Source organism: Ruditapes philippinarum, unplaced genomic scaffold (genome assembly GCF_026571515.1).
Source record: "Ruditapes philippinarum isolate M1 unplaced genomic scaffold, ASM2657151v2 ctg987_1_1_1_1, whole genome shotgun sequence".
Classification (NCBI taxonomy): domain Eukaryota; kingdom Metazoa; phylum Mollusca; class Bivalvia; order Venerida; family Veneridae; genus Ruditapes; species Ruditapes philippinarum.
The window spans coordinates 18048-31849 of record NW_026866507.1 but is presented as its reverse complement, the minus strand read 5'-3'; the positions used below and the strand labels follow the sequence as shown (position 1 = coordinate 31849).

Here is a 13802-nt window from a genome sequence, read left to right as displayed (position 1 = left end):
ACGTGAATGATATTTTGATAATTTAAGTGTGGAATTAACGTTGGCAGCTTATATGGGATAGTACTTCTTTGTTATTTTTCACCTATTTAAGTTAATTGAAATAAAAATGTCGGTTAATATTTAATTTAACAATTAATCTGTAACGATCACACAAATAGGCAACTTGATTAAGTTTGTTTATGGAGAGCAGTGAACCCTAATGCAAATTCATAATGTTCAGTACAAAAGAAAAAATAACTCTTTTATAGGAAGGGAAAAGCCTGAAAAACTCCTACGTAATAAATTCATTATAAGGCTGTTTTATCTCCTACGTAGGAGTTATTCTTTTTTTATAGAACAATAATGAACGGGCACCAGAGCGTTTCGGTAGCTCAACACGATAACTAAGAAGAGCGCAGAAATATATTTTTCACAACCGTTATTGAAATAAAAGCAATTTCTTAAGTAAATAGAGACGTGTGTTTGTTTGATTGGGTTTTACGTCACACCGACACAGTATAGGTCATATAGCGACGTTCCAGCTTTACCTGCGGAGGAAAACCTCAGATGCCCTTCCGTGCATTATTTCAGGCACGAACGGGCACCTGAGTAGAACCACCGACGTTCCGTAAGCTAGGTGGATAGCTTCCTCACATGAAAGAATCCAAAGTCCCTGTCGGGACTCGGACCCACAGCTGTGAGGGGCAAGTGGTTTGAAGTCAACGACCTTAACCACTCAGCCACGGACGCCCTCATGAGGGACGTTATGACCGACATTGGTGCAAATAAATAACGCAGTTTTGTTGTTTACATTGATTTGATAATTTCATTCCATTCCGAACTACTTATAATGTTTAATGATCAAAACGATATAATTTTCTTTACTTTTTTCAGCTGTCACCAAACAAGTTAATACATGTACATGTATAACAAAATTGTTTAGAAATTTTGAAAAGGTTTTGCCGCCAAACATAAAACATTGTTATGAATGTAGCAGATACACAGTTAATTTTTGCTATGGCTTATAACTTCTTACATTCATTTAACACGACAGTCGAAATTTAAACTGTACGATACCCAAACAAAACTTGCCCTTTTTAAACCATTATTTCATTCATAAAGTTTCAGACAATATCTGACTGATTCCATTTCGGAGTCTGTTATATAAGAATTATAAGCAGTGACACTTGATTATAGCGAATTTGTCGGGACCATGACTTTTTGTACACTATATCCGAGGTTTCTTATAACCAGTATAACATCTTATACTTTAAAACAACAAATCATGTAGCAAACATAACTATACAGTAAATAATTTACATCACGGTGAGTGGCAATATTTACAAAATTTGCCTTAACCTGTCGTATATGTGTTTTTTACTGCACGAGCGAGGACTACTGTACGAGAGAGGACTACTGTACGATCAAGGACTACTGTACGAGCAAGAACTATTACACGAGCGATGACTACTGTACGAGAGAGGACTACTTAACGATCAAGGACTACTGTACGAGCAAGGACTACTGCACGAGCGAGGACTACTGTACGATAGAGGACTACTGTACGATCAAGGACTACTGTACGAGCGAGGACTACGGCAGGCACGTGGACAACTGCACGAGCGAGGACTACTGCACGATCATGGACTACTGCACGATCAAGGACTACTGCATGAGCAAGAACTACTGTACGAGCAAGGACTACTACACGATCAAGGACTACTGCACAAGCGAGCACTACAGCACGATAAAGGACTGCTACAAGAGCCAGGACTACGACAGGAACGAGGACTACTGCACGAGCGAGGACTACTGCACGGGCGGGGTCTACCGCACGAGCAAGGACTACTGCACAAGCGAGGACTACTGCACGATAAAGGACTTCTGCAAGAGCGAGGACTTCTGTACGAACGAGCCAGGACTACTGCACTGAGGCTATACAAGAATTACGTAGTTTACTAGGCACATATGACGAGAAAGGTTCACTGAGTCGTGTAAATAAACTATATTTGCTATTCATGAGTAAAGTACACGTATTTACTCTTGACTAACATACACTTTAACGAAACCCAGTGTTAAAAGTACATGTATTAGATTTCATGACTGGCAATTTTATTACATATAGCCAACAGTAAATACGCGGTTGAGAAACAAATTACTTCACATTTAAGTTATTTTCATAATATTTGACTAACAATGGCATGCACTTAGATAAGAATAAAGAGGCTTTAATTTTCAGCGGCATTCATCACAGACGGGAATATCTAGCTGTAAGGAAACTCGTCTGTACCGATAGCCGGTAGAAGATCCTTAAAATCATCGTCAAAGGTAAATGATTGTTTTTAACTGTAAAACGTTCTAAGTATGGATATGTGATTTATAGAATAACATATTCATATAGATTCAATACTAAATTTATCAAACTCGATGAATAAAACAATTTCAAATCTATGTTCGCCTAAGACTCGCATAATATGATTTTATTCAATTTATTGAATCTGCACTCATTCAATATTCTACATTTATTTTACGAAGGATGTCTTGAAAGATTGCCGGATTGTACTTAGGGGCTTTAATATGTTTACATACACGAACAATATATCATCATAACAATTAAATGACTAACTGCTCTTGCAAAATGAAAATAATTTATTATAAACGAACTCCGTGCAAAAATGCTGAAATACAATCCGAAGCAAATACGTAACTAGCAATCAACAGTTCTTGTGATGTTGTACGTCAAATAATTATCTACACGCTCAAAGTCCAGAGGGAAGTTCACATTCTCCAAGAATACGCCAGGAAATGGTAGACAACAAAAATTTACGATATGTCTAAATCTAATTGTTGAAAATGTAAATTCATCGCATATCGTCCTTGTTAATGAAAACATTATGTGCGCGTAATGAACTTCATCCGATGATTGGCCACGTAGTGAATTTATGAGTCAAATATTTACCTTTATGACACTTTTTAATTCAACTTAACCCTTTCGACGTCATTTTTTTCAGCCACTTTTTCTTTGAGCCATTGTGTGAGTTTGACAAAAGATATACACGGCACCTTCTATCCTCGTAGTAAATTAAGTCATTACGATGTTTTATCATTGCGTTGTTTCTCGAGAAATTTGACTGAAACCGCTCTAGAACTCAAAATCTAATACGAAGATTTCCGTAAACATATTTTAAGAGTGTAGGCGTATTACTGATAGAGATGAATATTTGATTTACCGAAATATTCATGACAAAAGTAATTTATTTAATGTTTTCACAAACAAGTTTTAACTTAAAAAAACTTGCAGTGTTACGAATAAAAATGCCTATACAATATATATAAATTATATAGAAAAATCATGGACAATCCTGTTTTGCCAACAATTTGCTCATTCAAAAACATTTTAGTCCATATTTGATCAATTAAAAGAAATTGCAATAATATTTGACATTTAGTTTTTTCCTTCAAGTATTTGAACAGAAAATTTCAATTTTACTGCAATTAAAAGTTTTCTTTCACGTAATCCTCTACAATCGACTTTTAAACAATGTCAATATTTGGTCACTGGCAAATGACTGATAAAACAAATTTATTTAGTCTTTTTATTTTCAATGTTATATTAATATTCCTTTGTAAGTAGAAAGAACTGACCTACCTTCTTTAACCTGTTTGAAAGAAACTGAATTCGACGTCATGGCTTCTCGCAAAATAATTTTTTTGTATTTTATTATAATAAGAATGCTTAATAATAATAGCTTTTGTAACATTTAATAGTTTAAATTGTTAAATTACGCGTCTTATAATTAATGAGGTCACGTGATGTCGAGATCTTTATTTGTTGTAATGCTACCATCTGAGGGAGATTTACGTTAAACTTCAAACAAAGTAATTGTGTTAACTATGAAGTAAAGTTACGTTAATGTTTCGGATATTTATTAATTATATGATTAAATTTTTATAATTTCGATTAATTAATTAATTAACTAATAATTTATTTATTTAAATTATTTCTTAATTAATCAATTGATTAATTATTTATTCATTTATTTGTTTATTTACGGTATATCTGTTCGGTCATTCATTCGTTCATTCATCCATTCATTCATTCATTCATTCATTCAGTCATTCAGTCATAATTATCTTCATTTAATAAGGAGCTTTGTAATATCAAATCAGGATTTTCCTATACTTTTTAACTGAATATTCCTTAATAGGGTACTTCAACAAACGTGACATAACATTTGCTTTGACGTCATGATTCCGGACACAACCTGCATCTTAGTTATATGTTTTCTGATAACTGGTAAGTTCTTCTCCTTGTTAAGTTTCGATATTTCAGCTTAATTGAATTTATTCAATAAGATCACCAAAAATTGTATAACTTGATAAAGCGTTTATGTATTCTGGTGTTATACATATTTTATATACACGAGACTAAATAAAACAATAAATAAGAATGTTTAATATATTTTTAGACATGGCATAGATCTATTCACTTTTAAACATCAACTTTTAACTAGGGTGTGCCTTTGGGTGCTTACTTTTCGTTTTATTTTAAGGTCAAATTTTAGCCAATCAGGTATGCAATAACTGTGGTATAGGACCGGAATGCAGTGTTTATTTCAATGTCACGTGGCCAGTGGCACGTGATTATGAATGCTGGCAGTTGTGTGACAATAATATAAACTGTACAGTGGCAACATTCGATGGGTCAAGCAATTGCAGGCTATATGATTGCAGTAAAATTGGACAAAAAATAGGCAGTAAAGCATACAGAAAATCCAGTAATCTAGGTAAGTCGAGACAAACAAACAAGGTATATTTTCGAGATCTTAAAACATATATTTTGCTGAAGGTATATTCCCGAAATCTAACAACTAATATTTTGCTGAAGGTATATCTCTGAAATTCTAAAACTCATCTTTGGCTGAAGGTAACTAATATTTTGCTGAAGTACTAGTATATTTCCGAGTTTTTGCAACTTATTTTTTCCTGAAAGTATCTTTCCGAGACGTTTTAACTAATATTATATTGAAGGGTTGCAACTTATATTGTGCTGATGATGTATCTCCGAGATTTTACAATTTAGCATACTGAAAAGACTAAATATATTAGCGATTTTAGTCTAAATGAATATTAAAATCTAATGAAGGTTAAGACACAAACGCAAACGCAACTGGAAATTGACGAAGACTTCAACAACGATATTGCTCATTGTACACTTAATATTTTTTTAAAGCACCTTCGATATTTTAATGATTTTATCATGATTACGATAAGATATTTGCATCAAAATTTAAGCAGATAAAATTCAATTAAAAAGACATCTTCTGCATGAATTCCTTTCATCCGATAAATATTTACGCCTTTAATGACACTTTCGGAAAAGATCGAGTTCACATAGGTCAATTTCGTGTTTATTGCCTATTAGCGACAAGACAAACTGTGCACTAGCACAGAAAACACAACTTCAGCAAAGCGTTGTTGTGCGTTATTTTGCCATTCTTCTAAAATGCACGGTGAGGTCGAAGTTCTTCGGCAAGTGTTGGAGTTTGGCAAAAAGCTTTCTCAAGGTATAATATTACTCAAATACACTAAACACGGCTGGTCAACAGAATGTTGATGCACAGCCTACATAAAATATTCTTCGTCCGTTTTGAATTCTGTGTGTATTCTTGTGGCGGAGTTTCTATTTCGACACGATATTGACCCTGCGCGTCGTTGTACATGTAGATGGACTACGTATATTCTGCAACAAAAAAGCCAGCTTGCTGAACATTACCTCTGCTCTGCCCTGTCCAGACAAGTTTAAATTGAACATTTTTGATAAACCTGGTTCTAAAGTGAGAGCTCGTACTCGTACAAGTTCCACACCATCGACACAGATCAAGGGGAAGGGCGTGAAGTGGTTGCACACTTGGTTCAAGCGAGAAAATCGGGTTCAAACTTGACGAAATGGCTACCGAATCATGAATATTTACAACACCGGCACATATTTTTACAGTACAGGTTAGTGGGTTTGTATGGTATTTTGATAGTTCTTAATATGCCTATTTCTTAATGCAATGTTTATGACAAACTCGGTTTTGGCTTTCAGCTTCCTTGTTCTGATTTGAGATATAAACTGGTCATGTACATATTCTGCGAATTGACAAGTGACAATTTTGGTCTTAATTTTTGCTCATTTATTCACATCTTTATGGTGGCTGATTTGTGCCATTTGTGTTTTCGCCCCGCGTCTCCGCCAAGCGAATTTTCGAAAATTAACAAGTTAAAATGGCGGGGGCGGGCACCGAAAACACGCTAATTAGCGAGGGCGCGGAGCGAGATTTAAGAAATAAAACAGCGGGGTCGCGGGACGAAAACATGCTAAATGGCGGGATCGCGGGGCAAAGTTTTATTTATTTAACTTGGCCCCGCGCCTCCGCTAATTAGCGTGTTTTCGTACCGCGACCCCGCCAACCGAAAAGTCGAAAAGTAACATGTCAAAATGTCGGGACGGGGGGGGGGGGGCAGCGAAATCACGCTAATAAGCGGGGGCGCGAGGCGAATTTTAATAAATAAAATTTCGCCCCGCGGGAGCGCAGAGCGATATTTAAGAAATAAAACGGCTGGGTCGCGGGACGAAAACACGATAATAAGCAGGGTCGCGGGGCGAAGTTAAATAAATAAAACTTCACCGCGCGCCCTTGCTTATAAGCGTGTTTTTGTCACGCGTCCCCGCCGAGCGAAAAGTCGACAATTAACAAGTTAAATGGCGGGGGCGCGGAGTGAAAAAGGGGCGCTAATAAGCGTGTTTTCGCTCCGCACCCCCGCCGTTTTATTTCTTTTATCTCGCCCCGCGCCCCCACGGGGCGAAGTTTTATTTATTTAACTTTGTCCCGTGCCCTCAATTATTAGCGTGTTTTCGCTCCGCGCCCCGCCATTTGAACTTGTTAATGTTCGACTTTTCGCTTGGCGGCGTGGCCTTGGAGCGAAAATACGAATGGCACAAATCAGCCACCATACATCTTAAAGTTTTGAAGTTCACCAAACAATACAAAATATGTTCCTGTCAAATACTGTGTAAATGTTTTCGTCAAATCAAAACCAAAATGCAAATTAAGACATCTACACAGTATTTACAGAAACATATTTTGTCTTGTTTGGTGAACTTAATAACTAACAAATGTGTATAAATGAGCATAAAAACGCCCTGGAATGTCAATTGTCTAATCGCTAAATATGTTCATGACCAGTTTATATCTTCAATAACTTTGTCAAAAACAGAAGTTAGGAAGCTGACACCTAAAGCCGAGTGTGTCATAAACATTGCATTAAGGATTTGGCATACTAAAAATATCAAAACAACATTCAAACCCACTTACCTGTAGAACATACGTGCCGGTGTTGTGAATATTCATGATTCGGAAGCCATTTTGTCATGTTTGCACTCGTTTTTCTCGCTTGAAGTAGGTGTGCAAACACTTCACGTCCTGCCCTTTGCAGATAAATATATGCTGTGATTACAACTGTATTTCAGCAAATGGGTCGTACATACGATATTCACTTTTGTGAGCTCACTCCTTTCACCGAGTAATTTTGTATCGTCATAACAAACGTAAATTAGTTCGAAACTAATGTCATTTTTACAGATTATGTTCATGACATTGATTATTATTTGTATAGTTTCATAAAAAAATATATAATAATGTTCAATAATGTTCAATATTAAAATCACCAACACACGACTATGAAATGACACTCACACTAAGAACACCAAACAGCTATTGACAAGAACAGAAGCAAAATAAGTGCAATACAGGTGCCTACAGAAAGGACCCGGATATGGAGATGTCTATATGTTTAATTAAAATAAGAGTTGGTCAATAATTGAGCAGTGTCATGACAAAACCAACATAATGGTTTTGCGACCAGCATGGATCCAGACCAGCCTGCGCCTCCGCGCAGTCTGATCAGGATCCATGCTGTTCGCTTACAAACCCTATAACATGTAGAGAAACTGATAGCGAACAGCATGGATCCTGATCAGACTGCGCGGATGCATGCTGGTCGCAAACCCATTATGTTGGTTTTGTCATGACACGGTTCAAATATTTATGATAGCACACAAAGAAAGAAGGATAATAATGATGATAAGGATATTGGTTGCACGCTTCTTTTTCTAAGTCCATTAAAAATAGAGTGCTTTTCAAAATAAGTATTGCTGATGTCCTTAAACCGACTTCCATTGGTATCATAAAAAACACCATTAGATAAAATGACGTCAATAACAACGTCATTCCATTAATTTTTCCACAACATGTTAGACGCATTAAACTAAACTTCGCTTTTTCATTCACGCTTTCATTCAGTAAAACTAAAACCAAATAATTTCTACAGATTGCAATGAGTTTGAGGTGTATTACTTTACGGATTACGAAGGTAAATGCCCGGTGATTACAACCAATTCCGGTGCCACCAGTGCTGAGTCTTGTCTGGAAGGTTGTCTAGGAAAACCAACTTGCCGAGGTGAGAACTGCCCAAGAAAGATCACAACTTCTAAGCTGAGGTTTTTCCAAACAAACGAACTAGATTATTTTGCGCCTAGTCTTACCTACTGCAATACTTGCGATGATAAAACAAATCCAAATTTTCTGTATCGAATTATGATTTTCTTTGAAAATATCGCTTTAATCTATAATTATTAAAGTTTCATCAAATCGAAAGCGATATCAAAAAAAAAATAGGTGACTTTTTATGGTAACAAATAAATTCAGGGTTGTTGATTATTTTCAATCTGAGATATAGGTATTAAGAAAAAGAAAGTAATATTTCCTCAATAAATTGGTCATATGTTAGAATAAAATATTTTATAAAACGACTTCCTCATACTACATGTAGTTATCACTTTTTGTAGGTACAACATTTGACGCATCAACCAATACATGTCTTTTCCACGACAATAGTTGCTCACCCGTCAGTATGACATCCCCTTACAAAACTTTCATTGAAAGAGTTTGTGTCAATGGTATGTGTGGATTCTAATTTTTAAATACAGGACGCTTGTAATTGTTAGGAGATAGCTATCAAATTTTGAATGCATTGTTTAAGATTCTAGAATAATGCAAGGTTCGAGTTAAAATGCGCAGTTATATAATCACAAAGGGCGATAGTAATTACACATCATTTGAAAGATAAACTGCGTATTACTAAAATAAGATGCATAAACAATTTATGTCTGTTTCCATTCTAACAGATAATCAAATGAGAATTGATAAAATGGTATGTTTAAAATGAATTTGTCTTTAATGGAAGGTCTGTTATACAGTAAATATATACGCTATATTTAATATCAGACATAACAATAAACCAGTCATTCGAAATCCAATACCCACGCTCCCTGGGGGTGGGGGGTACATTTCAAATAAATATCCCCGCATTTCGCGACACAAAAACCACGTTTTGGCTTTATTGCACTGCGAGGGCAAATCGAGGGAGTAAATTCTGTTTATTTCTTGCCTACCCTCTATCTGTCTAGGAGGTGTGGGTCTCAAATAAAATTCACGTTTAGCGTATATTACATGCGCATTTTTACATTCAGATAACCATGATGATTTTACAATTATTTTTGTTACTTAATGGATTTTGGTTTTTGTTAATATTAATTCCGATAATTCAGAACAACCAGCTTGCGTACGGGATCAGACACAAATGTGTGTAAACTGTAGAGCTGGGTTACTGTGTCAAACAACTTTCAATCAGAATTTAGAAACAAAACCGCTAAACATAGATACATCTGTCATAGGCGTGGACTCTGATGTTGAACAGATTTGGTAAGTTAGGCATATATTATTAAGTAAGATCCAATGAGCAAGACAACGAAACAGATTTTTGTTTCCTTGGTGAAATATCTTAAGTGTCGGTTTCATTTGTTGCATCAAATATTCATGTATTGTATTAGGCATAAAACTTTAGTGGAACAAGTTTGTGCAACTTATCTTAATCACATTTCATTTGTAAGCTCAAATCATCAACTCTTATTGTTCTTTATTTGATGAATAAATCTTTTACATATATTAACTCTTAAACGAATGCTCAGATCAATGATTAGAATTTCTTAATATATTTTAGGTATTTTGCAAACGGTTCAAGCTACATGTATATACAATGTCCATATGTGGCACAGCAAATTGGAGATACCGTATACAGAGCGACCTGTACTTTAGGTAATGCCCCAGTAACCCTCATAGAATACACATGACAATACCCAGTATTCTTGTTTCTTTGATACACTTGGGAAAGCGTTCAATGCAAACTATTATCTCTTAACAAAGGGTGAGTTATAAACAAGATTGCTTTCATACAAATATATCGATCGTCGTTCTTGTTTAAATATGCCAGTAGGTTTTATATATAATAACATAGCATGAGGTGAGATAAGACACAGTATATAGCTTTCAATAAAATTAAATTTGAAAATATTTCAATGTACTGTAGATCTTTATTTCTAATCTTACTTTTTCTCTATGCAGTTTATATCTAGAACGAAATATGAGTATCTTCAGGGAATACCACCCCTTGATGAATTATCCATATAATGAACACAATATGAGACAAAGAACTGTACTGCAGAAACTGTCAACCAGAGTTGTATTCAAATTGTATTGTTATTTTTACTAGCACTTTAAAAATTTTCAATGATTTTACTGTATGCAAATGTTTATTCCTGAAACAGATTGTCCAAAGTTTGAACTCCTCACATTACCTGGACATCGTGGTTCGTGTTCTTGGCTATCAACATTATCTGGGGGCGTAACCTTGGAGTATTGTATGAGCAAATGCCTTGACATGGTAAACTGTCGTGCAGTTACCTACAATTCGAATTCAGCTAGGTGTGTGATTACAAGTACTCCTTTTACTTTCGTTTTTTAAAGACATATAAATCTATACGTTATTTCAGTGACGTTTTCATTATTCTGTTGCTATAACTATAATAGATCAGAATCAGAATAATCAGTACAGCATGTTGATGCTAGTTGTAAAGTTATTACATTACGGTTGAATAGGTCGATCGTAAAGCTATGATTACTCATTATGTACGAATTAAAATTATCCATTGAACAAGAACTTAATCTCTCCATGGACTAAAGAAGGCCAGATTGCACTTGAGATTCCTGCTCGTATGCGATACTTTCCTCCCCTATTATGATTCTTGTATCTTACCTCCCCACCTGCGACCCTTACATTCCTATAACCTGTGATCAACAAAATTTAAACGGACAGAGTACAAGTTCCAGATCAAGACACTTGTATCTTTTAAAATAGTGAAGCTATCAGTCCAGACAAAGTGACGAACATGAAATACATATGCATTTGTGCATCAATTTTGATCAGTTTCCTCCTCGCATTCAAATATTTACCTTCCTACGATTTTTGCCCGAGCATGTTCTAGAAAAAGACACTTATTATGACGCTATCAGTTAAGTAGATACCATTAAAGGATGGATTGTAAATATAGCTAAATGTATTAATGCATCAATTTTGAGAAGCAATTAGATGTTGGACCATGACAGAATGTTAAAAAATGTTTTTCGGAAAATTTAAACAATTATTGAAAAGAAATTTTATGATTCTTTCAAACTTTTTGAGAGTTTCAAATAGATATAGTCTAGATTGCTACGATGCATTTCTGTTATTGAATTTTGTAAGTATTTTGAAACACCAATGGGGGCTTCACAGTATATTAATGTTTGAATGTTTTTCATCCTGTAGTTGTAACTTCCACGGATGTACCGATTACGCAGTCTCAGCCGGCTATGATTTTATCATAAGACGATGCTTGAACGAATCAGGTACGATACATACACATTTTTATATAACGTTTGGTCCTTAAAACTTTAAAAGTAGTATGAAAAATTGAAAACAATCTTACCAAAGTCGTAAAAATAGTAAGAAAACATTACAAATTCTTTCTTTGTTTTATCAAACATCAGCTGAATATAACGAATGAATATTTGTCCAGCTTCAATACATAGAACGGTCTATAATCCATTTTGGGGAATTATTGAAAATTTGTATAAAACGGGATTAGCAGACAATGATATCAGACTGGCGTGAATCAATACTGATGGTAAAGGCTAAATATTATCACCTTTATGATTCGGTTCTTGTTTACTGTTACAGTAATTTGTATGTCAGGTTAATTATACTGAAGGAATGCTTTTGTTAAACTTGAAAACATTTTACAATTTAAAATAGCCAGATTTGTTTTAACAAATTAGCCTGGTGAGGAATTTCTTGTTTAGAATTTAATATGAAGTTTCACTACTTCTTGATGAGAAAATCAGTATTTGATAATTCAAACAATTTTCTTCATTTGTTGCAATGCATATATATTATTTGCTTAACTGTTAACCTAATGGTATTATAGACACTTTGTCAGTGATGTGACAACTGTACACACTACTCCGGGATTGGTATATAGCCTATTGTAGAATCTGATTTCAAAATATAATTTATCAATAAAGTAGAAAATTTGAAAACTTTAAACCAACGTTCGAAACTACAAAATTAAATTTTATTTGAAAGCTACCACGCATAGACAACCCACTACCGCAGGTTTTAACATAATTCAACATTTACATATTGCAATGACGGGAATTTGAATTCAGAAACAAAGAAAGCTATTTGTTATAACGTTAAGTATTTCTAATATATGATTTCCTTTCATTTCGTTCAATACTAGATCGTACACTTTTCACCAAGAATATTGTTCAATATTTTACCTGAATCGGACTTTTATGCTATATACACATATATGTATCACAGGATGTGACGCTTCATCGAAGATCGTTCAGACTTGTGTTAATTGTGCTCCTGGTCCTAACTGCCATGACTACTACCAAAGTAACGTAAACAAAAAATTGGAAACCGACTGTCTTACCATTAAAACCTCAGGTTCGTTTTTACGTTTCCTTGTTGACAGAAAATATTAGAAGTACCTTTGATCTTTATGCAATACTCACATAATATAGCATACAAGTGTGTTTGTTTGTTTTTGGGTTTCACGTCACATCGACACAGTATAGGTCATATCGCAACGTTCCAGCTTTACTGGTGGAGGAAGACCTCAGGTGCCCTTCCTTGCATTATTTCAGACACGAACGGGTACCTGAGTAGAACCACCGACGTTCCGTAAGCTAGCTGGATAGCTTCCTCACATGAAAGAATCCAAAGTCCATGTCGGGATTCGAATCCACAGCGGTGAGGGGCAAGTGGTTTGAAGTCAACGACCTTAACCACTCGGCCACGGACCCCCCTAGCTTACAAGTATATTAAACATGTGCAAAAGACGCAAAACCTATAACCATACAGTTACACGGGGATACAGCATACCGCAAGAGTATATCCGTATAAAAGCACTTTTTTGAGAAAACCCAAAAGGGGCAACGTTTAAAACCCAAAACCGACACATCGACCAAGACTAAGACGGCAACGCTACACGATTAATCTTTAAAAAATTTAAAAAAAAAAAATTTTACGATTCAATTTTTAGAATATACTTAAAATACTTTACTAAGATTTGCTATAAAAGTTTATTTCGACTCCCGCCGCGAAAAAAATTCGCCGCGAAAGGCTAGTACGACTAGACGTTTACGATTCAAGCGACAAACCACGACCACATATCACAAACCAATATAATCATTTTCTGTAACATTTATTTCCCAACTTAAATTACACTGTGGCAAAATTCTTTCGTTTGTCAGTGCTTTCGTCAAGGCGAGGTTACCCAGATCTTCTGGGGGGTTTATTTACTTGGGATAATCCTTACCAATCATGAACAAAGG

General features: G+C 35.2%; 1 protein-coding gene across 1 annotated transcript in view; it reads left to right on the top strand.

The window, feature by feature from the left end:
- Positions 1 to 1621: 1621 nt before the first annotated feature.
- Positions 1622 to 13802, top strand: part of LOC132732686 (uncharacterized) — a 22102-nt gene continuing 9921 nt past the window's right edge. Inside the window, exons 1-9 of the mRNA XM_060719157.1 lie at positions 1622 to 1883; positions 4533 to 4766; positions 8356 to 8484; positions 8873 to 8983; positions 9635 to 9788; positions 10087 to 10181; positions 10691 to 10847; positions 11728 to 11807; positions 12784 to 12912. Coding sequence (XP_060575140.1) covers positions 1622 to 1883; positions 4533 to 4766; positions 8356 to 8484; positions 8873 to 8983; positions 9635 to 9788; positions 10087 to 10181; positions 10691 to 10847; positions 11728 to 11807; positions 12784 to 12912 — 1351 coding nt within the window. The remainder of the gene's footprint in view (positions 1884 to 4532; positions 4767 to 8355; positions 8485 to 8872; positions 8984 to 9634; positions 9789 to 10086; positions 10182 to 10690; positions 10848 to 11727; positions 11808 to 12783; positions 12913 to 13802) is intronic.